Source organism: Podarcis raffonei, chromosome 9 (genome assembly GCF_027172205.1).
Source record: "Podarcis raffonei isolate rPodRaf1 chromosome 9, rPodRaf1.pri, whole genome shotgun sequence".
NCBI lineage: Eukaryota > Metazoa > Chordata > Lepidosauria > Squamata > Lacertidae > Podarcis > Podarcis raffonei.
In genome coordinates, this window is record NC_070610.1 from 42402177 (window position 1) to 42429427 (window position 27251).

The 27251-nt window shown below is 39.4% G+C and overlaps 1 protein-coding gene across 5 annotated transcripts in view; it reads right to left on the reverse strand.

Annotated features, from left to right (window-relative positions):
* DCLK2 (doublecortin like kinase 2) overlaps positions 1-27251 on the reverse strand; it is a 72352-nt gene that overhangs the window by 15973 nt on the left and 29128 nt on the right. For 3 of the 5 annotated variants that reach the window (XR_008332202.1, XM_053403148.1, XM_053403150.1), the window contains exons 3-11: positions 25119-25221; positions 23219-23338; positions 21480-21530; positions 18266-18360; positions 12650-12722; positions 9872-9980; positions 5628-5685; positions 3190-3309; positions 1873-2019 (exon numbers count right to left, since the gene is read on the reverse strand). Coding sequence is in view for 3 of the 5 variants with exons in the window: in XM_053403148.1 (XP_053259123.1) it covers positions 1873-2019; positions 3190-3309; positions 5628-5685; positions 9872-9980; positions 12650-12722; positions 18266-18360; positions 21480-21530; positions 23219-23338; positions 25119-25221 (876 nt within the window). In the remaining 2 variants the exon portion in view is untranslated. The remainder of the gene's footprint in view (positions 1-1872; positions 2020-3189; positions 3310-5627; positions 5686-9871; positions 9981-12649; positions 12723-18265; positions 18361-21479; positions 21531-23218; positions 23339-25118; positions 25222-27251) is intronic. The other 2 variants (XR_008332203.1, XM_053403149.1) reach the window with 1 other exon arrangement.

Consider the following 27251-nt stretch of genomic DNA (forward strand, 5'->3'; position numbering starts at 1 on the left):
GAATTTGCCCCATAGGACGCACACACATTTCCCCTTCATTTTTGGAGGAGAAAAAGTGCGTCCTATAGGGCGAAAAATACGGTATGTATAGCTGAATTATATCATATCGTTTTATTGGGTGAGTTCTTATTGTTGATTATTCTGATTGTTTATCACTCTTGGGAACAATTATTAGCAGAAAGCCTTTTTCATTAAATAAACAAAAATGTAATGCGCTGCAGTACCTCACAGCCATAAAAGAAAGTCTCATGATTCCTGACAAAACATCACATATAACATCCATTATTTTATATGCATATAGCAATGAAGAACTGGTAAAGTTGAATACAAATCAGACAAGTGGCTGACATTATATCTAGCAACTAAATGTATTTCAATGATGAGAAATAATTTACATTAAGAAGTATTATGTCATTCCAACCTGCAAATCAATGCCAATCATGGCATCTGTCAAGTAATCTCTTTAGGCTTTCTAAGTGAAAAGTGCATCTGTGCCTATTTATACCTGATTTGATTACTAATGAGAGCTTAAAGTGTCAGATTAGCCCAAGAGCTTCAACTCACTTAAGTGCCTGATGTCATTGTTATTATTGTAAAGCAGACAGGATCAACAATCGTGAATCACAGCGTGTACCTGTAAGTGAGCACTCAGTTCTTGCATGCTGCAGTTTCCACACAGAGAAACAAATCAAGCATAAGCATTAAAACGGTCACATTAAATTTATTATTAAGGATATTTTTGTACTGGAAACATTATTAAAGAGATAAAATATTTCACAAAATAGACACTTTCACTATTCATATATGAAAACTTGCTTACAAAAAAGGTCTGTCTGTCTGTATCTCTCTCTACCTGTATATCTCTCCTAATATCCCTCTCCTGGCAAAACAAAATAGAAATCCCTCATATATGATATAGTCTCATGTCTGGATTTAATGTCAAGTCATTCCAGAGTTTGTTGGAATCACTGCCAGTGATTCCATCCCCTAAACATAGCTTTGCTCAGGATGGTTCCAGCTGTGGAAAGAGAAGGGGAGGCATGTCCCCTGATTTCCCTTTCCCTGTGCTGCATCCAGCATTCCCCAACCCCCCAAAGCAGATTTATTTGTTAGAGAACAAGTCCCATTAAAACCAGCTTTCTTTTGAGCAAACCTGCTTAGGACTGCACTGTCAGCTAACTTGCTACTTATTTGCTAAAAAAAAACACACCTTATTGAATTTAAAGTAAATACGTGCAAGAAATAGCACTTAAGTTTGTTTGTGTTCGAGTCTCAATTTATTACTTCAGCCGTCAGGCAAGAACTAAGCTTTTTAAAAAAAGTGCATTTATTAGAAATGCTATCAAATCAAATGTATGTCTTTGTGTAGGGGGATTCACATGGTGCCTTCTGATCTGGTTTCGAATGTTCTTAACGTGTGGGAAGTGGAAGCATTAACACAAATCTTCTCATGTTTTGGATTAGGCTGTTGCAATATGCTGCAGGTGTGGCTTTCTTTGAAGATGACTTGGAAACTTCAATTGGTTCAAAATTAAGCAGCCAGATTATTGGATGGGTTCTGTTTAGATGTTATATAACCAGATTTAGGATTGATGAGGCCCGAAGCTATTGAAGGTAATGGGGCCCTTAATATGTCCAGCTGTCCTTTGTCAACAACAAATTGTCGCTGTAATATTAACAATGTAATATTTAAACTGAAAAGTATTGTTATAGATTGTTTTCAATATTTTATGAAAGCAGATGGAATTTAGGCACACCGTTATATGTGTTTCTTTACACACACCCCTTTGCTTCTCAGCACTTAACATATAGGTATGAATTTGAATTAACATGGCAAACAGATGGGAGAATAACATGAAACAGATAACATACCAATAGATTTTCTGGCTTGATATCTCTGTGAACGATACTGAGACCATGGAGATATTTCAGTGCACTGGCTAGATTGTAGACCATTGCACTTCCATCACGCTCTGTGTATTTTGTTGAAGACGTGATAGCATCAAAAAGATCTCCTCCCTGTAATGGTCAGGAGGATCAAATAATTAAAACAAAACAAAATCCATCATATTTTATAACTGCTGAAGGAAAATCAGATTCCCCCCCCCCATTATGCAATGTTGGGGAAATCACAATGGAAGCAATAGGGTGAAAGTTGCACATACCTAAACCTCACCAAAATGAGTGGAACTAGAATGCTCACTGTGTGCTTAACATTGCATTCCTATGCACTCTTGCTGGTAAATGAAATATTGTTCAACTAAGTAGGGCTCACTTCTAAGAAAAGTACCACAGTGCTAAACTACATGCATGATTTTAATGGAGTTTAGGAGCACCTAACTTCATTATACTAGACAGCAAATCCCTTATGCTTGATTATGAATGTTAAAAATCCCTGTGCCATGTTCACTGGGAGATATAAGAATGCCTTTAAAAGAATCAAATCTACAAAAGTCTCGACTGAAATATAAAATAATGAAATCTTAGCAGACATTTTTCATGGGCATTACATGTGTTGCGGACCTGCCTCATTGGCATAAGTCTCTAAAGTCTGACAATTCTCAACCATTAATTGCAAACAACACAGGTTTGGTTTTTTAAATGTGCTTTCTAGCAGAGGAAAATATTAAGAAAAATAAATTGAACACAAAAATGCTCTTGTTTAACTTTAAAGGGCTACTTCTGCCAAATGTGAAGTGAAATCTGAAAGTAAGTAAGAACTGGATAAAGAATTCCTACATTTAAAAAAATTGAGGGAGAAAGGAAACCTGCAAATTTATGATGTGGTGGCTGTTTATGATATACATAGGTGGTTACATGCCAATCTAATATTAATTTTAAATTGCAATTTTAAAACAGTGCAGAAACATAACACGATTGCACAGCAAATTTCTACATCTGGATATCCATGATAACTTAGTATGTAAATGCAATGTCTATAACAATCATATGTGCCAGAATCAGACTTCAGAAATAATTATCATTTTCACATTACAAAATTTGCAGGTTAAGGCACATAGGAACACCAGCTGTCACTCTGAACAGGAATTTCAAAAGTGGGCTGGGAACTACTTTGGGATGGGAGAGGAAAGTCCCATGGCGTCCCAACATTGTTTTCTGTACCATGACTATTATGCATAGGTAAAGGACCCTGGAACTTTCTGTATTCAGTGATGGAAAGCCTCTCACCTTGACCAACTCCATCACCAGGTAGAGCTCGGTTGCAGTATCCATCTCCTCTATTAGCATGATAATATTGGGATGTTTCACTTGACGCAGTATGGAGACTTCATTTTCAATCAAGTGTTCCTATTTATTATTGGGAAGAGGCGAGGAAGGGGAAAACAAACCAAGACAAATTCTCCTTGTAACAATGTGGCTTTGAGATATAGTTTTCACATGAGAAAGCAGCTTTCTATAGTGCAGCTTTCCACCACTATTCTTCTCCGCATCATTTACAGTGTAGTTATCGAGATATCTCTAGTGAAGCAACATAGGTATAGGCTCAACGATTTAATAAATCCTTTGTTACCAAGGGCTTCCAAAATGTTCCTCATTAAATTGATTTTAAAATGAAAAACAGCATGCCATTTTATTAAATCAGGTAAATCTTTAGACGTTTTCAGTTACAAGAAACCAACTGGGTGTGCTCCAGGAGGGCCAGCCACTTTATTTTACAGTTAACTATGGTTGCTGTAACACTCTGGAAGACACCAAAACAACCATTCCAGAAACCTCACCTTTATCACAGTACAAACATTCTAACAACATGCACTTCATGCATTTGTGGAACACCCTGCGGGAAGTACATGTGAGCATTCTACGACTGATGAACATGAGCAGTGCCTGAAAAATTAGATGCGATTTGTCCTACACCATAAAATACCATGGAACAAATGGCTTTGGGAAGTCAATTTGCATCAAATCTGTGAAGTTTCGATAATTTTACCCTAACTATTTAGTTACTAAAAACCCACATGCTGAGCGTGCATTTCCTCCTGTGAAGATGTGGCACATTAGACGTGGCTTAAACAGATCGCACCTTTGAAACCCAATATGTGAGAGCATCAAAAGTCTTTCTGGAACAAACATATATGTCTGCTCCAAACAACCGTGTGCTGGAGAAAAGAAAAACAAAATATGAATGGGTTTTTAAAACATGGTTTATAGTTATAAACCTTAAAAAAATAAATCAAATCAACTGAGAAAATGAGGGGATTTATTATAATTAGTTAAATTAACTGTGTATCAGGAGGAATATAATAAATATCAAATAACTTGTGAAATTTAGAGACTAGTGATATTTAAAGTGTTACCTATTAATGATTATTTAAATTTACTGTGCATGGTGCCACTGATTTAGTGAACTATTGTTCAAGTAGCTACTGACAATTAGTAAGAAGCTTCTCAAGATAGCTTCATCAGTATTTTTGTCTGTGATTATTGGGATGGTTGGGATTTAATGTTCTTCCTCCCCTCTGGCAAAGCTGCAAGAAGTTTGGAAGCTTCTGGAACCAAACAAACGGTTGTTAGTCTTAACAATGCTGAACAAGAGATGCCCCTTTCAGCAAATCTTTTCACCTCCATGAAAATATCAAAGGCTCTTGGTTCTAACTACCCTCAATAAAGTCTCTTCACATATGAACATTCCTTCCCCATGCATCACTGAGGCTGTGCTTAGAATTATCATCTTACATAGAGGCTCTTCTGGCCTCCATTAAGTTCAGGGTCTTTTCTGCCGGAGCCCCATAACTTTGGAATGTCCTCTCATGAAAGGCAGCATGACATCCTTCCTGTTATGCTTTCGTTATGACTTCAAAGTTTGGATTGTTTAAGCATTCTCTACTGTATGTGTTTTATTCTGAAATTTGTTGTTTTACATTGTTTATGGTTTTTAATATACTGTGGTTACCATCTGGAGATTTACACTGCAGCTTGGTATACATTATTTTTAAATACATAAAACAAAGAACACTGATAAAACATCTGTTTTCTTAAAATAGGACTGATTTTAAAAGCTGGACTGGTATGTGAAAATCTCTTATTGTGGTCTGTAATGTGCATTACAGTGCAACTCTTTAAAGGCAAATTCTGGAAACACCTTTACTCCAAAATACTTACCTTCATTCTCAAGACTCTGAAGCAAAATATATCCATATATTTAATGCATTTTCTTTATATAGAACATAAACTTCAATCCCTTTGAAGCAGCACTTTAGAATTTCCCACTGTTGTCCTAGTGATGCTGGTTTGGACCCAAACACGCATCCATTATTTTGTCTTTGTTAAATTAATGATGCAGATGAGACACATTTTCTGCTGACTTACAAATAATAAATTCACGAGCAATGTAAATGCTATCTTGATGAATGTTTTGTTACATCTGACTAAGCATAATTTTTGTGAATATCGATGGAGCTCTACAAAATTAATATACATACATGGTTGGCGGGATTTGCCCAGATGAATTGTAAATTTAAATACTTTTTGTAAGCGAAGCCAAATTTGACAAATTAACTATCTGTGAGTTTAAAACTCTATAATTCTGCCTTTACTTGAAATCAGGTAAGATTACTATGGAAGCATCTCCCCACCTTATAATGCTATAGCTCTATATTCTCTCATACCTTTCCACAACATTTTCCTTTGTCTATAATCTTCAGTGCATACTCCTTCCCAGTAGACCTACAAAGAGCGAAACAAAAGAGGAATATCAGGCAGAAATGCAAGGATTTATTCAACATGTGGGTTTTTTGTCTGAATGTACAGTGATGATAAAATTGCTTTCATCAATGTGAACAGATGACAGAAAGAAGGTATATCTGCTTTTATTTTGTTTCTCAGCAAGTCATGTCTGCTGTTGCCTTGACTACCAAACGCAGGCTTTCTACTATGATTTTCTCAAGTGTGACCTAATGTGTCGCATTTTGTCCCTGATTTAATGTTAGATGTTCTGTACCTTTCATTCAGCTCTTTTTAACTGGCAATCATGTGGCAATTTTTACAGGATTGGTATTTCAAAGTCTCAGGGTTAGAAAGGTTCATTTTAACTTTTTTTTTATTGAACAAAATTAGATCAGCTATTCTGTAGTATAAAATTTATTGGACCACAAAAATCATTTGAAGACAACCTATAGGAGAAATATTCTGTGGCCATCCTACCGATTTCTGTGAAATTTTGTTTTAAGAAGTCTGCTGCCTCCGTTCTAAATATCATGTCCTGAAAACTACAATGGATAGTTATTTCCACCTATGTTTAAGTGCTGCAGGCTTAAGAGGTGAAAGCATTTTAAATCTAGTATTATAGGACTTTAGCAAAAGAATAATATTAAAAATATTTTATGGTATATGGCTTTCAAAATGGTTGCAAAAGTGACCGTTAAAAAGATCAGACAGAATGAAAGACGTGGACATTATGGTTCTCAGTATATGTAGTATTATCTCATCAACATGAAACCCCATTTGCAGGCATGCTCAAATGAAAATGACTCAATGGTTGGTAATTACTTTTACTACAAACTCACTGAGAATGCAATTCACCACACACTGCATTTTTAAAGGTTTCCGTTGAGGATGTTTTTTTGTTTGTTTTAAAGGGCACACTTAATAATTAGCACATGAGAGAACTTGCACATCCATTGAAAAGCAAGGTTTTGCGGCAACTCTGTGCCAGGAGTACAGAAGATTACACTGGTCTGCACACACGTAATGTGTGAAATGGCTCATACAGTATAGCTGTAGCACCCCCCCATGCCTTCCTACTGTATAAGACTTCTTGACAGCAGCAGGATTTAAAAATAAATACTGTCAATAGTGTCCAGTTAGTATGAGCAGCTACAGCAGTAATAATGGTGAAGATATTTTGCTTCAGGTATAATCAGTTTCATGCTGTACAAGCATATAGCACTGGAATTGCATTTAGTAAGGATGGTTGTTATGGAATAATACAGTGCAGCAAAGCATCCCTGGTGTGAAAGCATAGCTGCGCCTGCTAAGTTGTCATAGTTACAACTGGATACAGGGAGGTTGCAGTATCTGACTGAGCAGTATTTTGAGAAGGGAGTACAATGGGCTGCATCCAGAAGTGTGCAAACAGAAGAAATAGAATGATTGGTCTTACCTGAAGTGTAGATTTGGGAGTAGGGATGCTGGAGCCAATGGGATAGGACATAGCCCATTGGATCCAGCATCCCACGAGGTAAATTATGGTAGTGGCAGTGTTCTGTGAACTGCTGAACTAGAGGAAGACTTTTTGTAAGATAGTATTAGCACATAGCTTGAGGTACATAGCTTGATGCGTTGTACAAGGCCTTGCTGAAGAGATTGCGCAACACTTTGTGCTCGTGGAAGCTTTGTGCTAAAGTTCTCTTTTCACATGAGAAGCTCTTACAACACTGGAAGAGTTATCCCACTCATGAAAGCCACTTCCAGAATAACCCTATACTTTTAAAGCTGCCCTTTACTTTTAAACTGGAAGATTTTTCAGTAACAGAGCCAGTTATTGTTGAATACTTGGACAATTATGCAGAAGTCAGTCTAATGACGATTTGAATTGTAGTAGCCTATAAAAGCAATATTCCATTGAAAAGTAGGGCCCATTCACATGACTGAAGAACAGTACGCTAGCCGCTGTTGCCTTCTATGACTTGGGGGGTGACCGTCTGAAGTGGGGAGTCTCCCGTACTTGTAGAGTAACTGGACAGAGTTCACTGCAACTCCTAACACTGTATGCATGAATAGCAACTTGATTATATATATTACTATCATTCATGAATGGGATGCGGGTGGCGTTGTGGGTTAAACCACAGAGCCTAGGACTTGCCGATCACAAGGTCGGCAGTTCGAATCCCTGGGATGGGGTGAGCTCCCGTTGCTCGGTCCCAGCTCCTGCCAACCTAGCAGTTCGAAAGCACGTCAAAGTGCGAGTAGATAAATAGGTACTGCTCCGGTGGGAAGGTAAACGGCATTTCCGTGTGCTGCTCTGGTTCGCCAGAAGCAGCTTAGTCATGCTGGCCACATGACCCGGAAGCTGTACGCCGGCTCCCTCGGCCAATAAAGCGAGATGAGTGCCGCAACCCCAGAGTCGGTCACGACTGGACCTAACGGTCAGGGGTCCCTTTACCTTTACCTTTTTATCATCTATGAATACTTTTCCATTTGGTGTGAGCTCCTCTTTTTTATACAGGGGCTCTCCTCAAAGAGGCAACAATACAAATTATGCCATTTCAGGTGCATTGCCTGTGCATTATATGGTACCCAACCAAAACAGAAACCCTCCTCCTTGGAAGTCTCTAGGTTCCATGTCCAAGCCTTCTGCCTTGATAGGGTCTAGACCTGATAAAAATTTAGTATTCTTTCTTTTCACTGTTTGTAATTATCACCCAATTACTTTCCCGATTTCTGGCAGGGAAAGTTTCCGTTTCCATTAGTATGTAAGTTTTTCAAGCTGTATACTGCTTAGATTTATCGTCCTGCCTGAAGGGTTTTTGGATCTGCAGAAAGCAAGAGAAATATCATAAAAGCTCCAGGGGCATTTGCTTTTTAAAGCTGGCTTGGGAAACATAGCAAGGTTTACATAAGCACACTGTATTGAGTGAAGGATTTTGAGAAAAAGTTGCTTAATATTTTTGTAAGTGAAGAAGTCGTAAGGGATTTGATTATATTAGCTTGGAATGCTGGTGTTTTGTTTTGTTTGGGGTTTTTTGACAGGGGAAAGGAACTATGAAAAATATTTAAGGGTGAACTCAAAATAGCCTCCTGAGAATTTCCAATAAATACATAAATAAGTACTTAATACATTTACATTAAAATGTGTGCAGGGCCATAAGGACTGACTGAATTGCTGGACTAAATTTATTTTCCTTATTTCCAGATTACGTGGGCTTATTTCCTTGGCCTCTGCTTCCCCCATTTGAACTTTTAAACTTCCCTTGCTTCCTCTTTTCCTACTCCCATCACAGCTGGCCCTGCCTCATCTTCCTCCATATTTCCATCCCTAAACCATCTGCTAGATCCATTCCTCCTTCACATGCCCGCTTTGCTAAATCTCCCTTTTCAGACACCTGTCTCCTTTGGCTTGGTCTCCTAAGATTGCTTACTTAAGGAACTTCATGGAAGGGAAGTCTCCCATCACCTCACCACCATGTTCCCAAATCTCCCCCCTCCATATTGTTCAAGGGCCTCTCCGATTCTCAAAAGAGAGGTTTTGAGAGTTACGTACATGCGGCTGCATAGGGGAGGACTGGATGCTGCACTTTTGTTCAGTGAACTTTTTAAAGTTAGCATCCAAACCTATATTTCCATATAGATTTCCACTAGAATGTACGTATGGAAACATGATCTACAGCAGGAGTGGCTAACTTGTGGCCTTCTCAATGTTGCTGGCCTCCAATTCCCATCAGCCCTAGCCTCAGGAATAATGGAAATGGGCATCAAAGAAAAACTTGATCAGACATCTCTGGTCTACATTTAGATGAATGCATGGATAATGAGTGCATTTCCTTTTTCATTGGCTCGGCTTTTTCTTATGCTTGACAAAAACTTGTGGAGCAATTTTTAAAATATGTATTTCCCAAGACCTTCATGTTTGTTTAATTTGATATCCAACACACCAGGGTTTGCTTACTTATGGTTATTAGTTATCCTTTTCACCCAGTGTAATAGCTGATGAAGTGGACATCAGGCAGAGGTGTCAAACATATGGAATAGATATATACCTACACGAACTCTTGCATTTTACAACAAATGATTTACCAAAAGACACCTGGTTGTCTGTGAAATACAACAATTTTCTCATATATTCTCAATGCACAGTGGAGGGGAAAGCTGCAGCTAAGTAAAAAATGAATAGCTGGGCAATTTTCTTGCTCACCGTTCTATGCACTCCTTTACCACAGCAAAATTACCATCTCCAATCACCTTTCCCACTTTGTATTTCTCAAGAATAGTTGATGTCCCTGAGCATTTGTTTCCATTCAAACCTGCAAGATGTAAAGGGCAAAAAGTAAGCTAAACATGGATGTGAGCAATATGGGTTGTCCCTTACTGACCTCAACCCTACAGTAGGGCTATATCTTAAGCTGCAAAATCGTTTTTTAAAACAGTTATTTTAAGTATCTGTCCCTTCACATTTGCATCTAAAGCAAAAAGAAATAGCTGGCAAGGCTTAATCCAAGCTATATGACCTTGCTGTGCAAATCAGAGGGTAAGCATCCAAACATATTTTTCATGTAAGATTTTGTTTTTACATATTCCAAAAGGCAACAACATTTCCACATAAGGATCAACACCCAGCTACCATTTCATTTAGTTCTGTTGTTCAACAAACAACATTGTTTCAGCTTCTGTTGCAGAGCTTTTAAGTGGCACAAATATCACAGGGTTCTGGTGAGACTGAACAATAAAATAATTTTATAATATACATGAAATATTGCATTATTACTTCCAGTCACCTGCATCACCCTAATCTAGGTGAGAATTCGTTCATGACTATTTCTGTCACAGGGAAATTACTCAGCAGAGATAGGATGTGTATCTATCATTCTCCACATTCTCAGGCTAGGATACAATTTAGCATTAACACATAATACCTGTAAATGCTGCCTAAATTTTACAAATATGTACCTTTATCTTAAGATGTGTCTACCGAAAGTGAAATATTCTAAATTGGTTTTTATGTAAATGAAGCCTAACATTTTGTGTATCCATTGCAAATCAAGTACAATATAAACATTAAAACAAAAACTCAGAACACTATGAGATGTTTGGTGAGGAGGTTAAGACACCGTATTTTTCGCCCTATAGGATGCACTTTCCCCCCTCCAAAAATGAAGGGGAAATGTGTGTGCGTCCTATGGGGCGAATGCAGGCTTTCGCTGAAGCCTGGAGAGCGAGAGGGGTCGGTGCGCACCGACCCCTCTCGCTCTCCAGGCTTCAGGAAGCTATCCGCAAGCCTTGCAAGCCCGGTGGGAGTTCCCGCGGGCTCGCAAGGCTTGCGGGCAGCAGCCTGCAGCCCACAAGCTCGGGGGACAGCGGGGAGGCGCAGCGCGCCTTCCCGCTGTTCCCCGACCTAGTTTGGAGGCTGGCACTGGGGAGAAGCGCGCTTCTCCCCAGCACCAGCCCCACAAGCTCGGGGGACAGCGGGGAGGCGCAGTGCCACCATGCCGCTGTTCCCCAACCTGGTTTGGATTCCCCGACCTGGTTTTGGGGGAAAAATAAAGGAAATTTTTTTCCCCTTTATTCCCCCCCCCAAAAAAAACCTAGGTGCGTCCTATGGGCTGGTGCGCCCTATGGGACGAAAAATATGGTAATTTAAATTTTCCCTTTCAAAATGACCAGCACGTCTCCATTTAATCTTTAACTGATAAATTGCCCTGTGTGATGCAACTCTTCTGCCAGATCAATTTGGAACAGTTCTCCCCTGTATAGTTAATAATTGGTGGTGTTTAAAATATCTCTCTCTCAATTAATGAGAAAATGGTTTCAATTCAGAAAAACAAAATTCACATGGAAATAAAACATATTAAGTGAAATTCTCATGGATGAGGTTCAGGGTATTTGGTCATGCTTATCTTTCTTTTGTGGTAGCCAAGAAGTCTTGTGGGTGTCCTTTCTTTTATTTATTCTACAAATCATGTCATGCCATCCAACATTTATCTGATAAAAATAGGGACATCCCATTCCATAATGATAATATTTATACCCTACACATCCTATTGGGTTGCCCCAGCCATTCTAGGCAGCTTCCAACATATATAAAAACATAATAAAACATTAAACATTAAGAAAGCTTCCCTATACAGAATTTCAGACAGCTTGGGAGTCGAATAACTCCATATTCGCCAACATTTCTCCAATGAAAATAGGGAAAGGAAAAGCAGGACATTCTGGGATCAAATCAGAAACTAAGACAGCTTTTCTAAATCAAGGACATCCCTGGAAAATAGGGACACTTGGAGGGTCTGTCATCTCACCAGTTGTCTGGCTTCTGCAGACTTCCTAGGTGCCCATGTTTCAACTGAAGACTAGGGGAAGACATTATGAAGTAACTATTTCAATATTTTGGGTTTTTTAAGATCAGGAAGTGTAGACAGGGGGAGGTTGCAGAGTGCTAGAGCAATGTTTACTGGAAAGAAAAGGCATGCCTTGGATGCCTCACAATCATAAGGTAAGCTCAAAATTCTGTAACCACCAACATTCTACATAAATTCTTAAGTGGCCTGAGAATGTTGCAGAAAAATGGAGGCCCATTTCAGAGGGGTAGAAACCTTCTGAGCAAGAGAAGGCAAATTTTGGCCCAGCGCTATCAGTAAACCATTCAGTACCTGGTGACATATATTAAATACAAACCCAATCCTATCTCAAAGTCTGCTATGTTTCTTTTCATTGCCACTGGCATGTGAAGGGGTGGTCAATGTCAAGACACCTTAGAGGAAAAAGCTCTAATGAGTCGAATGAATGAATGAATAGCCTCACCTCTATGGATCATCTTTGGCCTAATAGAAAAGTGCAAAGTAATACCAATACAGTAGTGTGAATAAGCATATTACCAAAATAGACAATCATAAACAGTGATTTATTTTTCTAGACTGAAATATTATCTCCAATACAGACATTTAACATAAAAGAACTTGAAAATACACATTCTTACTTTCAGGACTCAGGCAAGGAGATAGTTCAGGCACACCATTCACATTGCAAGTTGACCCACAATGTGGTGGAATCTGTGAAAAAATGTGAGAGTTTATATTTCAGCAGTTAAATATGCTTCTGAATAATCACATTAGGAACAAAAACATTCAAGAGCCTTCTGTGCTATAAATTAATATTACACAATCATCTGTTAAAAGCCAAACACCATTTTACTAATATTTCCAACAGCCAAAACATGTAGCCTCTGTAAAGTAGCTGGTTGGGGTTTTTTGATGACATGTTGCATTCAAACCAGACTACACAAACTCCACTTTCCCTGCACTATACAACACCAACAGTATTTGCTTTGTGCCAAGTCTCTAATACACTGTAACTAGATATGTGTTCTCTCTAAAAGCACCTGAAAGTAGTTGATTCCTTCTCACTTCTAATTGATTACTTCTTATGATCCATTTAGCAACAATAGAGTGTAAAGGGATGCACATGAGGTAACGGAATGCTTCCCAAGAGATTGTCTTCCTTTTAATTTCTAACCAGAATGTCACCTGCCTATCCAGAGAATACAAAAGAAGAGCTGAAAACAAGAACAAACCATCTTTAGACAGTTCAGGGAACATATTCATGGATCTCAGTCACTGATCCAGTTCGCAACCATAGGCAGACAAAATACTGTGAATCAAGAACAAAGCTTGCTTTGTTTTGGGGAAACAAACCACGAGCCCAAGCTCAGATGACATGAGCATATTACACCGATTCTGGCTTAACTGCACGGGCTGCTAATTCAATTCAAAGTGCTGATTTTGACCTATAAAGCCTTAAACAACCCTCAACCGTGATACCACAAGGACCGCCTGTCCCCATATAAACCGAGCCAGACCCTTCTTCAGGTGTCTCCCCCAGGAGAGTTCCAGAAGATGGCAACAAGTGAATGGGCCTTTCCTGCAGTGGCTCCCCATTTGTGGAATCCTCTCCCCAAGGAGGCTTGCCTGGTACCTTCATTACATATCTAGGCACCAGGTGAAAAGGTTTCTCTTCAACCAGGTTTTGGCCTTTAACATGTGACTGTGGGAAGGGGATTATTGGTTTGTTTTGCTTCTGCTTTTGTTTTATTCTGCATTTTGTGTTTTCATTTTGTATTTTCGTGTTTTGAACCACCCTGTGATATTTGGGTGAAGGGAGGAATACAAATTTAATTAATAAATACATAAATTTCAAGCATAATTTTCACTCTCAATTAATAGTTCCCCAAAGTGCCAACTAAGGCTTTATTTCAGCTCCATGTGTTTTGCAACACAGGTCAATTTTTCAGGAACAATCTGAAAGTTTCAAATTAGGTAGCACAGCTGAAGCAGCTTACACAAATATTTCTACCTATCTGGCACCACAAGGAAGGCAAGACAGGTAAATGATATTTACATGGGCTGCTTTTGCAGAATTTGGAAGTCTCAAGAGTACGGGTTCTTAAGAGTATGCATTCTGAAATTCTTTTAGCTAGCACTTCTGAAAGCAAGTTTCCCTCTTTAAATTCTCTCCAATTTCTTTGTCTCCCTCCTGGTTTTCTTGTTTCACTTTCAGATAATGTCTTTGCCCTTTTCAGTCTTCACTGTACTCTCATTTAAAAGATTATCACACAAACTTTCATCACTTGTCACAGGGTGCTTAAAATACTTCTCTAGCCTGAGCTCAAGACCTGTCAAAATGATATTGGACAGCACAAGGGAATGCAAGGTCAGCATTTTCAGTGCCTGGTTATGCAGCAAAATATTTTAAATCATTTCACTAGCAATAATGACAATAATTCAACTGGCAGATCAGGTTTTATTGTAAGATTTCCCAGGACACCAATATGTGCCCAAAGCAGTCAACAGAAGCTACATTATCAAGACAGCAAAAGGCAACACAAACTAGATCACTGACAGCGAGTTAAGTTTAAGAAAGACAAAAATAACACTGTCTGCCAGACAAATATGCAAGATGGCTGCGACAACATCTGTACATTTTTTGTTGATGATGATGCCCTGGATGGCTCCTGCACCAAAATAATACAACATAGTTCTTTCAGAAGATATTTTTGTAATAGAACCAGAAACAAGACAGACAAAATAGATTACTATTTATTGCATCTATTACTTATTTTCTGCTCAGTTCAGTTGTTTTGTTTAAAAGCACAGATTTTGTTTCCTTAAAAGCAAAGAACACTTCATAAAAATTAGTATCATGGCTATGAAATTTAAAACTAGGATGGATGAAAATAATCTTTCAGATAACAAAAAACTAACAGCACAGTCTAAACCATGTCTACATAGCACTAAATTCTACTGAATTCAATGAGGTTTATGCCCAGGTATGTGGAGTTAGGATTACAACCTAAACTATTTTAGACTTTTCAATTTCAGTCAATTGTCACAGGACACAGAATAACAATGGTAATCTTTAGAATAATGTATTATGTTGTTATCTCCTTTCCAAGTCACCAGAATCGACTACATTATTCAGCCTAATTGACAACATTTGCATTTAATGCTAAGCTATGGTATGGCACTATATGACAGCTGCTCCGCCATATCAAGCAGGGAGTATATTTGCAATCCCATGTGATTCTAAATTAAAGATCACGTGGTGGGGGGAATATGGCAGCATCTTGGCACTTGGGACACAATGCAGCAAGGAAGCGGTGCCACTAAAAAGGCACTGCTGCCCCCTCCTCATGAGTAGTCCTTTTCAGCATGGCATCCTACATGCCTTATGATTTGAAGGGCTGGGTAGAATTATTTTGGAAGTGTTCTCTTACTGGCCTTGTGGCCCCTTCTTTTTTGCCAACTCCATGCAGTCTGTTTTATGCTGCAGTTTGGCTGATTGGTGTTGGTTATGACTTGCAGGTTGAATTAATGACAAGCACCTAGAGATACCTGCATAGATGGAGGACAGCCCTAGCTACAAAGTCAACTCAAGATAGAGTTGCAAGGAGATGGTCCAGAATGCTGGCCAGTAGGAACAGGGTTGTACACAGTTTCTCCTCTCCAGAAGCTGGTGAGGAACAGCAGGGCTCAGCCAATCAGCTGGCTTAAGTCAATTGCTCTTTTGCCCCTGCCCCTAGCTTGGTCAAGAACTCCACAGTCTGCATTCTCAGCACAGCCTAACATATTTGTGCTGCTTCTTCCTTTCACAACTCCATGGTTACTGGAGCTGACAGCAAGGGTACCCAAAGCAGCTCTCAATTAGCCTCTTCGGCCAACCATAAGGAAGGCCAAGTACTCTAATATGATATAAATTCTTCTCTTTCATCTCAAAGAGTCTATTGGGCTTAATGAAATCTTTCAAAGGAGGTTAGCACTAGAGAATTAACATATTCGAGAATTGTTGGATGCATTTTTTTTTTTGCTGCCGACATACGTAAATCAAGATCTATTTAAAACTAACAAGAGTAATACAATTTCTAATTGTCTTTCTTTCACTTTCAGACCAGTCAAAAGAACATTGTCCTGTATTATTCTGGATGCAATTATATTGGTGTGGCTGCCAAGTTTTTCAATGAATCAGCAATTCAGCATTTGTGCTGAGTAGCAAAAACGAAGCTGCACAAATTATAGCCCTTGATTTCCTATCCTTGTAAGTAGGCTTTCCAGTTAAGGCAGTGGGGTGGGGGGGGGTAGGGACATGTGTTGCAGAGATGTGGTGTTTTTCTGGTAAGCAGTAGTGTCTGAAACAACAAATCTATTACTTAAATGAATAAATAAACTACATGAATGTGATGTAGATAGCCAGTCCTTTTAAGCAGCATAACATGAATTGAGGGTCTTCTAGCAATCCAAGCCATGTAACAGGCAAAAGGAGGTACACACAAATCAACATGTTTAAGAATCTACAACTCACATACACAAAAAAACCCCCACAGCTTTATTGCAATTCAAATGAAGTATTAGGATATAAATCCGAATAGAGATGACAAGGCAAGGTTTTCAGCTGATCGTTCCTTACCAATTTTGCTACGATGAGTACTAAGTTACAACAGAGGGAAAGACAGAAATTAAAGATGGAGACATGCATCTTCTGCCATGCTTGAGCTTCAGCATCACTAAATGAAGAGACATGGCAGAATGATCCAGGCAGTGCACAGAAACCAAGTATTTCAAGGAGACCAGCCTACACATTATTTCATCCTAAGCACAGCTCAGTTGTTATAGGGATCTCTTAAGGAAAGGATAAAATAACTAAGTCACTTAAAAACAAACAAAAGTTTAATTTTACTCCTCCTCATGGACAGCACATGAACAGAACAAAATTCAAGCAGATACATAATAAAAATTTATCAAGAGTATCTGACTGTTCAGTGGTACGTATACCACTGTTGTATTTTAGGGGTTAATTATTTGAACGGCATATATTCCTGTTGGACATTTTCCCAGAAGCATGGGTGTTGGGAATGCATTCCAGATGCAGACACAAGCATTGTCACAAGCCATGTTCTAATTCAGATATATCAGTTAAGATTACTCAGAACCCAAGTGAACAAAGCACAGCTGAAGTGTACACCCAAACAGCTGCATACTGGAGAGATAAAATAAAGGATTTTAACTATCCTAATTCTCTCAATAACCGACTGTCTTTTAAGACATGCACTAAATATAAACAAATTGAGCATGCAAAACGGCATTCCTCTTTCTATGGTTTTTGTTTTTACTGTGTTTGGTTTGCTGCATGGCCTTTTTTATTAAGGTTTAGTAGATTATGGTGCTACACTGTTCTTGCTTTTAAATGCTGCAAGCTGTCAAGTACACACTTGACAAAAACGTTGTGTATAAATAAAATCGACAATGAAGGATGAGATAGAGTTTATTGACTGTACTGACCAATTTTACTAAACACAACTATGAGTTCAGCCCCTGGCCCCTGACAGATTGGTAATGGAAAGGAGCTCTGTTATGGGACAGATTTCTCTACCATGGCAGATGGCTCAGCTTCACCTCCATGGGCAGTAGACTTCCATTTTCAATTCTGCTAGTGGTAGTAGGCAGCAGCAAGCCCTGAAGTGGGGAGTTTCAGGGTGCCGGAGGCTTGGGATTTGCTGGATACTACATCCCATGGATCCTTGAGGGACAGGCTTCTTAGCAATGGTAGCCTGGAGCTACATCCCATGGATCCTTGAGGGACAGGCTTCTTAGCAATAGTAGCCTGGAGCTGACAATACTATTGCTATTCTTAGCAATAGTAGCCTGGAGCTACATCCCATGGATCCTTGAGGGACAGGCTTCTTAGCAATGGTAGCCTGGAGCTGACGGGGGGAGTCGTTGTCCCCCCCCACTTTCCACCCTGGCTGGTGGGTCCTTTGCTGCCTCCTGTTGCTCTTTGGCCCAATTTAGGGCAGCTCTCTAAGTCAGTGGATAGAGTTTAAACCAGAATAATAGATTATTTTACTCATTGCAATATTGGGTTCAGCCTACATTTTAACTACTCTGCAACTGCTTTCATGCATTGAACATTGCAATGGAATAATATTTTTTTAAATCACTGCTTAATATAGCATGAAGCTGGTGTTTTCTTGCAACCACAAAGGCAATATTCCAAAGCAGAATTAGCATTTAAGTTGAAATAGGGCAAACTTTCTAAAACATACCTTGAGTCCCCGAAAGCTGCCTGGGCTTGTTGGTGAGGAACTAGAAGATTTTGTTGATTTGGGAGTTGAAAGCTGGCTACTTGGAGCTCCGTTTACTATTGGGAATAACAAGGGCAAAAGAAGGAGAAGAAGTTGTTATCACCAATAAAACAAAAGCTGAAATTCCTGTTAAGATATGATATGTTCCTTTTAGATAATATCCTGTTAATCTTTGTTAAACAGAGCAGCTAGCAATAAAATATACATAAAGCTAGGCATTAGCTTAAAAGCAGCACGATGCAGTGACCAAGGGCTTGCTAAGACCATCAAGCACACAGCTGAGCCTTCCTTCTTAAGATCTAAGATTTCTTTCCACAGCTGTGTTCTATCATTGGTTTCCCCCTCTCTCTCTACCTACTCAAAGACACATTTTTTTCTGGCACATTGCCTAGTCTTTCCCCTTCATCTAGCCACACTATGCTTTAGCTTTTCTATATCTCAGAACCTCTTCTATCAAAGCTTTATAGCATTCAGACTCTCAATCTTGTCTACATAGCTTGCCCTGTCCCTACAGCCTATTGTGATGTTTCAACCACAGCCCAAATGACTTTTCACTTGACTCAACAATGGAATTATATCAACATTCTATGGTGCTGGGTACATTCTTCCACAAATTAAAAATGTAGGCGATGGTGAACATTTCAAGGTTATCAGGTCACATCAGCCAATGGGTACTTGAAAAATAATCATGGCCACAGAGCAGTTTAATATATTACAGAGTACACTGTATCCAAATTACCAAGAAACAATTATAAAAGCAAAAAAACCAAACAAACCCATGTTTATTTTCTATGTGATTATTTCTCTTAAAAATAAAATACTTGAAAAAATTATTTGCATCTCCTTCCATGTTGAAATATGCCTTTGACAAGAACCAGCTTCCCATTAGTATGCTTTTAAATATACAAATACATTTCATATTTTAATTTTGAGGGGTTTCTATATATGTGAAAATATGTTGCTTCCCCTTCAGTTCAGTCTGAAGTGGGTTCCACCATTTCACACAACTTATTAGCTTATTTGCAAGGCTCTCAGATGAACAATATATTCCATGTCTCCCAAGGAAGAAGTAGTAAGAGGAAATGTTCCAAAGAGCAAGATTGATTTCAACTGCAGCTCAGTTAAGGACTGCTGCTCCCTTAAGAAAAAAAATTAGCCTGCCAGCTAGACATTCGGTTTCCATGGAAATGCTAGTTACCACCTACACTTTTTCAGCTGTGTAAAGAATATCTATAATGGGTAACAGAACATTCATTTAACAGGCACCATTGTTTTTGCTGTGTGAATGCCTGCAGTGATGAACCTGTCTGAAAACCAAGTCTTCCAAACTAGCTGCTTTTAAAAAGGAATTTACTTTTAATTATTTAATATTTAGGAGCCAACCTGCTGGTGCGACTGCACAGGGAACCGTTATTCTGTGGCATTATGTATAGGTACAGTAAATAAATAAGTAGAAGTTAGCATCTTTCCATCAAGATGTAAGAACCAGCTTCCAAGATGTTCTAGAAAGCCATGTCCAACAAGTTGATCACAATCGACAGGGACAGGTCAATCACCTCACATTAGTGGTTGATCATTGGCTAGTAGTGACCCTGCCACCCGTCCCTGGTGTTAGCTGTTTGCTTCGTCGCTGCACCAAATTGTAAGCACATATTTTTCTAGCAAAAAAGCTCCACAAGTTTGGCTCCCCCCCCAAAAAAGCTTAACATTGGCAAGGACAATGGGTAGATAACTGCCAGCTTTTTTGTACTGGGAGTAGATTGCATTCTCTTGGGAGTTGGACGTGCCTGTTCTAGAAGAAGTTAACATTTATGGGAATAGGACGATCTTATTCTATTGCTGTTTTCACTTCATCCCCAGCATCTCTGTTTTAAAAATAGTTACCTATAGAAACACATGTTTCTGACCTTCATATGTTCATGCATACACCTTATCCCACTTTTGTATTATTACACTCCCTAACACTAATCCTTCCAAGGCAGCATTGTCCCTTTAGCCTAAAACTATGACTGTGGACACACTATGCCTTTCCAGCACGTTCTAAGCCCATTATTTTCCTCAACAATTCTGGGCACTGTCATTTGCTCCCTCACAAAGTTACCGTTCACAGCAACCCTTAACAACAGTGCCCAAAGTTATTTGGGGGAAAGAACGGGCTTTGAATGTGCTTTAAAGGTATTAGTGTACATTACCTGAGCCAGCCTCAGCTGTCCCAAGCAGCACAGCTTCCCACCTGGCCCACAAACAAAACATTACAACATGGAAAGAGAATTTCCTCCCCCTTGGGGCTGCAAGAGGGACCTTGAAATCCTGTCACTGTCCTTATCACCCAGAAATTAGGGACATCATACAGACGCTGCTTGGTTCTGGGACTCCTTAGTTAGGGTCCACACAGAGACACTCCACCCCACAGAAAGGAAATGAAAAACTTCCTCATAACCTCCCAGTAGCTATGTTCAAGTGGGAGGAAATGGTGGACTAGCACAATATGCAACCTACCTTCCAGAAGAGCACATGGGATAAAGGCAAGCAAGCAAACTCCACACACAATAAAAAAAACACACGGAGACAAAATGATTTGCTTTTTCACTGTGAGCAGAAGCAAGGCAGCTTATTTCAATCACATTTTTCTATTGCAAGCTAAATTCCCAGTGTTAAGTCAGGTAATATAAAACTTTGATGCCACCATGGACCAAGCAACTAGTTTACATGGATCAGTCCACAAGATAATTAGTGTCTTAATACTCACTTGCTTCTCTAAATAAGTAGGCATAGTGTTTTAAAAGACACAGTACTCTGTTTCAACTTTGAGCTTTATTTGCATGCCATACCACACTTAAACTTGAATTTAAGTTTTGGGAACCATTGCTGTCAGCTAATATTGCTCATTTCATACAGAATTTTAAATATACTGCCCCCCCCGTACTACTTGTGCACTGGCTGGATTATATCTTAACAAATTTAGCTCCATTGTATACTAACCACAGGTGTCTGATGCCTAAGTTCTTCCTTTCCAAGGTCTACCTAGAGACAGGATAAACTCACCATGTCTTTGTTTTACAAATCAAAAAAACACACAGTGCAAAATAATAGGCACACAGAAGCAGATGGAAGGGTTAAAAATGACAAGGTAGGAGACAAGTGTTGGTACACAGCCATAACTGCCATGGCTCACCTGGGGATTTTGCTGAAGAGTAAGCACTGGAGTAATGGCCACCCCTCTTTACTGTATTCATTCAATTGACACAAAGGAAAAAGACAGGATATAGGTTATTCAGAGACATGAAAGGAAGAAAGATAACATAAAAAGGGAAAAAGCAAGAAGTGGTTTCCCAGAAAGGCTTACAGTTGAACCTATATTTACTACTATGCATAGTCCAATTTAAAGTAATTTAAGAACTAATAGAACTGGAGATCCAGATAAACTGAGTTATATGGAAATTGGTTGAGTTGTGGGAAAGGTAGGGGTGCCATATTGGAGAGGGGGATAAAACCACCTAAAACAATTAGGTCTGTTGTGCCTACGGATCAAATACTAACTTTACAAATGCATCATGAATGCTCAAACCTTTCGCATCTCCCCAAACCTTGGGCCTGAGCCTATGGTGTGTGGATGCTACTTCAATAACCTGTTTGTGATAAAGTCACCTGGTAGCTGCCCTCAGCTAACCTGCCAACTTTCACCTCAGGTGGTTAATTATGTGTCTCTCATTTCCAGTCGCCTATTATGTTCCAAAGTCTAATTTCTCTTTATAAACGGTTATGCCACACAAATGAAATATGCCATCCAAAAGCTGAAAAAGCCTAGAGGGCAAGGTAATATGCTTGGGTGGGTGGGTGGGTGGGTGACTTTTAACATTTTGCCTGGGAGAGAATCTCATATGACTCTGCAGTAAGAAAACCAGCAAGTCTTTTGCTCTATGTTCAGGTCTTTAATGACAACAACAGCCAGTAGACTTATTCTGTCTTCTTCCTTATGTACACTTAAGTCCAAACTTCTGGATGGTACTGTTGGGCCACTGTACTGAGTAGCTTTTTGATTCAGCACATCAACAATCTGTTGTTCTCCAGTTGTCAGTGAACCACTTTCCCTAAAACATTGATATTTTAAAATACTGACACTGGAGCAGGACTGAAAGACATAATCAAAAACATAACTGGGGCAAAAAAACCTAATATAACCTGAACAAGCACTGTAAAAAAAAAGGGGGGGGGACACAAAGAGATAGGAAGAAGGAAGATGCATTTTGTGTTGGCTAAGGATACCAAAGAGAAAAAAGGAGTAAGAAAGTCATGGGCCTCAAAAAGAAGAATAGAGTGGATGAAGGGAAAACACTTAAATGCGTACAACTGAATTTATTCATATTCATCCTCTGCAACCCTTGCATCTCCCTCAGGCTTGGGGAACGTGTAATTTTGCCTCACCTTTTTGGGTGAGATTAAGGTGAGAAATAGGGGGTCATGGTGGGGCACTGCCATTAAGGAAGAGCACATGTCAAAAAAACCACTTGTTACTACACGAACTTCCATGGGCACCAAGGTCTTCATCAAGAGGCCTCTCTGCAGGTTTTATCTGCTGCCAGTAGTGATGTAGGTGGTGATCTCAGACAGGGCCTTTTTAGTGGTGGTACTTTGCCATTCTTTCCCTGGTGGTGCTTTTCTGCTATAGACTTTGTTATTTTTCAGTCAGGTGTCAACCTTTTTATTTGCCAAGGGTTTCTAGATGCTGTTTAACAAATGATATTTAAACAACTATTGGCTCTAATTTTATTGTTCTGCTGTTTTAAAATTATTTATTTTATTGGTAGACATATTGTGTGTGTGAGCTGCTGGGGATTGATGAGCAGAAAATATATTAATTAAACAAACAAGGTTCTAAATGCACATTTCCCCCATCCACCCAGGCAGCTGTACCTGAAGCTGGTGATTTACTTCGCCGTGAAGGTCCAGGGCTTTTAGATCCAGGGCTTTTAGATCCAGAATACCTTGATATCCCACATGAACGGGAATAAGAGGATTTCATAACACGACATTCTGTAAACAAACAGATGGATAGCAGAAGAAATATTTTTAGAGTTGTAATCACTTCCAACAAAACCACCTACCAACTAGATTTATCACCCAAACATACTCATTTCATAAACAGTTTTTCTCAAATGAATCAAAAGAGGTTTATAAATTTGTAAGCTTATAAACTTGTTGACATCTGGTCAAATGTTGGAAAATTATTTTTTTCCAGGTTGCTTTAAAACTAGATTTGGTTGTTTATCCTGTTACAATAGAAGAGTGTACATATGAATTTTATATATGTCTCATCTATGTTGGAAAAGTAGATCATTTATTTTACAAATAAAAGAATATAAAAGAATGTTAACATATTGCATATTTCATCAAAACTGACTGGAGCAAGTCCTCTTCCACCTGTTCACACCAGTGTCTTTCCGATCCAACTGTAAGCGTAATTATTGTGCCCACTGAGACTGCAATCTGTTTGCTGCTCCTACATGATGAATAGGCAACACAATGTACACTAGAAGTTTTAAACTGAAAGCTGAACTGTCCCTTAGACTACTGTGCAGTTAGCTATTTTAATAAACAACAGTCTCTAGCAAATCTGTTTTCTTAGGTCCTTCAGCAGAACTCTATGATTCAGGTTCATATGGATCCCGGGGATTAGAATGCCTTGATGCTCCATATTGCCTCTCCAAGAACCCTTTGTGTCTTATTGCATCATCCCATCATCTTCCCATCATTGATGTGCACAGGGAATAATGATAGTGGTATATTTTTCTAGATGGCATGGTTTCTTTAAAATGGACCGCATTTTGATTTGCAGGAATGTATGTCCTTCCCTCACAGGTCCCCTTTACAGAGTTTAGGTTTTCACAGCGGCGGAACTTGGGGTCTCAAATTTCCCATGAAAAATAGGTGCCCCCTCCTGCTTCTTGTGCTCCATTCTAAATCATAGTTGCAGTGACCCCTGTTGTGCCCCCAAGGCTCAGTGCCCAGTGCAACGAAAGCAGTTACGCTCCTCTAAACCCACCTCTGGTTTTCATCTATGCTTCCAGTATGGAGGTCCTGGGCTGCCCAGACAACAAGAACCTACTCTCAGCCTTGCTGATGTGGTCCAAAGGAAAGAAGAACAATACATTTGCCACCAGCCTATCTGCATTTGTTGTCAGTAGAAGGCATACAAGGCAGAATCAAACTGTCTTAGGGACTTGATTCTACTCTGGATTTGTGTAGCATTTATTCCTTAGCTTTTTCTTCTCCCAAAGATATCCCACAAGGCATTGAAGGTTTAGGATCAGTATTCTTCTAGATTGGCTACCTTCCCAAATTGATGAGCCTCATCTTCCCCTCACTTCCCTCTACATCATCTGCAGAAACCACCTTCTTGACCCTTAGACCCACTATTGGTCTTGTCCACTCAATCCACCATAGCCTGTCTTCGCATGCAGTGCAAGTACCTAACTCACCAAGGGTTTGAGACCCATTGGCTACCTTCACCTGGTTTAGCCAGCCAGTCAACGCCATTTCCCAGGGTGTGGCCACTGTCGCATGCAGCTTCTAGGAGCCACAGGTGAGAACTGAGTAAAGGGTGGGGATCAAAGGTGGACAAACTACTCCAGAGGGAGCATGGCATGTCTTCTACCAGAGGTACTACTCCTCCCCTAACACCTGATACACCCCATTTACAGTCTTTATCAGTGCAATATATATGGGGGGGGGTATATGCAGTCGCAATGTCACTCAGTGCTTTCATAAGCACTGAAAGCTTATGGTTCAAAACAAATATACAGACAGTACTTACCACTGTGATCTAGTACAAAATCATCTTGAGCATAACGGTATTTCTCAGGTCCACAGGCAATGAAAACATCATCATCACCAAAAAAGTCTTGCAAACAGGTAACCTTTTTAAAAATAAAAAAAGGAAAGAAGAATATTACTGAGTGGACCAGCTAAACTAAGGAGAGAAGTTTACATTTTGTGCTACCTTTTTGCTTTGCACATAGCAAGGGTAGGCAACCATTTTTCTGTTAGACACTGCATTTCCTGAGGAAGTAATTAGTCAGGGGTGGCAGGAATTACACCCTCAGTATCCCATCTCAAAATCAAAACATTATAGCCATTTCATTTTTTAAAAAACAAATTCCCTGAAGATTTGTCTGTAACTTGGCAGACAATTTAATTTTGACTGTATCTACTCTGAATGAACTACTGTGCCTACAAATTTCATTCACTTCTGTTGAAAGGGGAACAAAATTGCAGCTATTTTATAAATTTCCTGGTAGTGCTAGAGAGTGCAAATGAGCTCAGCTGTCATGAACTGCATTGAGATATCTCGGCAGAGCTGGTCATAGCGGGAGAAGAATGGGACAAATGTGCAGAACTGGATCCTGGAGAGGGCCAAGAGATCTAGGAAACGCTGGTCTAGATGGTGGGAACGTGCCCAGTTTGTTGTTGGCAGAGATTCCCACATCAGTGTTATGGGCTGCCTTGACTGGCACAGTAGAACTACCTGACTTGACTCTGGCAACCCACCTTGTTAGTGAAGTATCTTCTGTCCCGAAAAGGAGGAATTCAAGACTAGAGCAGACAGTGAGGCAAGCCATGTCAACCACATGTCCATCACTAAGAATGCTGCAATGGCTATGCTGGTGTAAACAGACCCAACCTACTCATAGGTGGGCCTGCTGGCTTGCCTAGTCCCATATTTCGGGACAACAACTGTGCACTTTTAATTTCTGGAATACAGAGTTTAGCTGAAGGAGTGTTATTTTTAATGTAATTAAGTTTATAGGGAAAATTTTAAATTATGTCCACTTCTTCATGCAGATGTTGCATATGTTGTTGTTGACTTTGCTGTCTGGTCTTTGACCACAAAAAAGATTGATTGATTGATTGATTGGTTGGTTGGTTGATTGATTGAACGAACAGTCCTTCAAAGGGGAGCTCAGGGAGCATGTTAAGTGTCAAGACATTTTAGCTTACTCCTAACCATGTATTTCAGAGCTCTGCTGTGAACTTCTGACCTGTGTAAACTGTGGTCTGATCTACATTTGGGCATTGCAGTGAATTTCGGAATAAAGCCTTTAACAATAACTGAGCTGGGAGTCTGAGTACTGCAACCATGAGTGGGAACCAAGGCACCTAAAGACTGAAATTGGGAAGCCTTTGATGTGCCTCAGGTCATGGTGAACTGTTTTCTGAAATGCTGAAACTGGTTCCTTTCCTTTCACCACCACAGTTATGAGATTACCCACCATGGGGGATGATACGCCTGGATAATGGGAGAGACTATTTTTTGTGGCTATTATTCTGACTGGATCTGGAAACACTGATGTAACTGCAACCTGGTCATGTATTTTAAAATTAACTTTTTTATGTGACAATTATATCGATTCAGAATAAATGGCAGGCCTTCTTTACACATAAAATGGAAAAAAAATATTAATTTCCCTTATCTCCCCCCCTCCCCTCATGAAATGATACCAGAATTTCAAAACAGAAGGGGGGGGAAGGAAATAAACAGAAAAGAAAAGGAAGAAAAAGCTATTGGCGATTTTTTGGGGGGAGTGTATAAAGAATTATAGTGCGATTCTGTGCATGTTTACTCAGAAGTAAGCCACACTGTTTTCAGTGGGGGCATACTCTCTTGTAACTGTGCTTAGTTTATTATTAAAGCTGCAATCCTAGTTTTATCACTTTCAGTCCACTTGTCTAATGACAAAACGTGCATTCATTACCCTCTATGATAACAGTAAATATGAGCTGGAGTACAGGGAAGGTTTGTTGCTGCCTGCAGTAGAAAAACACTCAGAATATCAATGACTTTCAGCACTCTCAAAGATCATTTGTACAAGGCATCTGAAAGCAGTGCAGTTGTCATAGCAGCTAAACCAGAGATAAAAGCTGGCTGAACTTACAGTAAGACCACCTG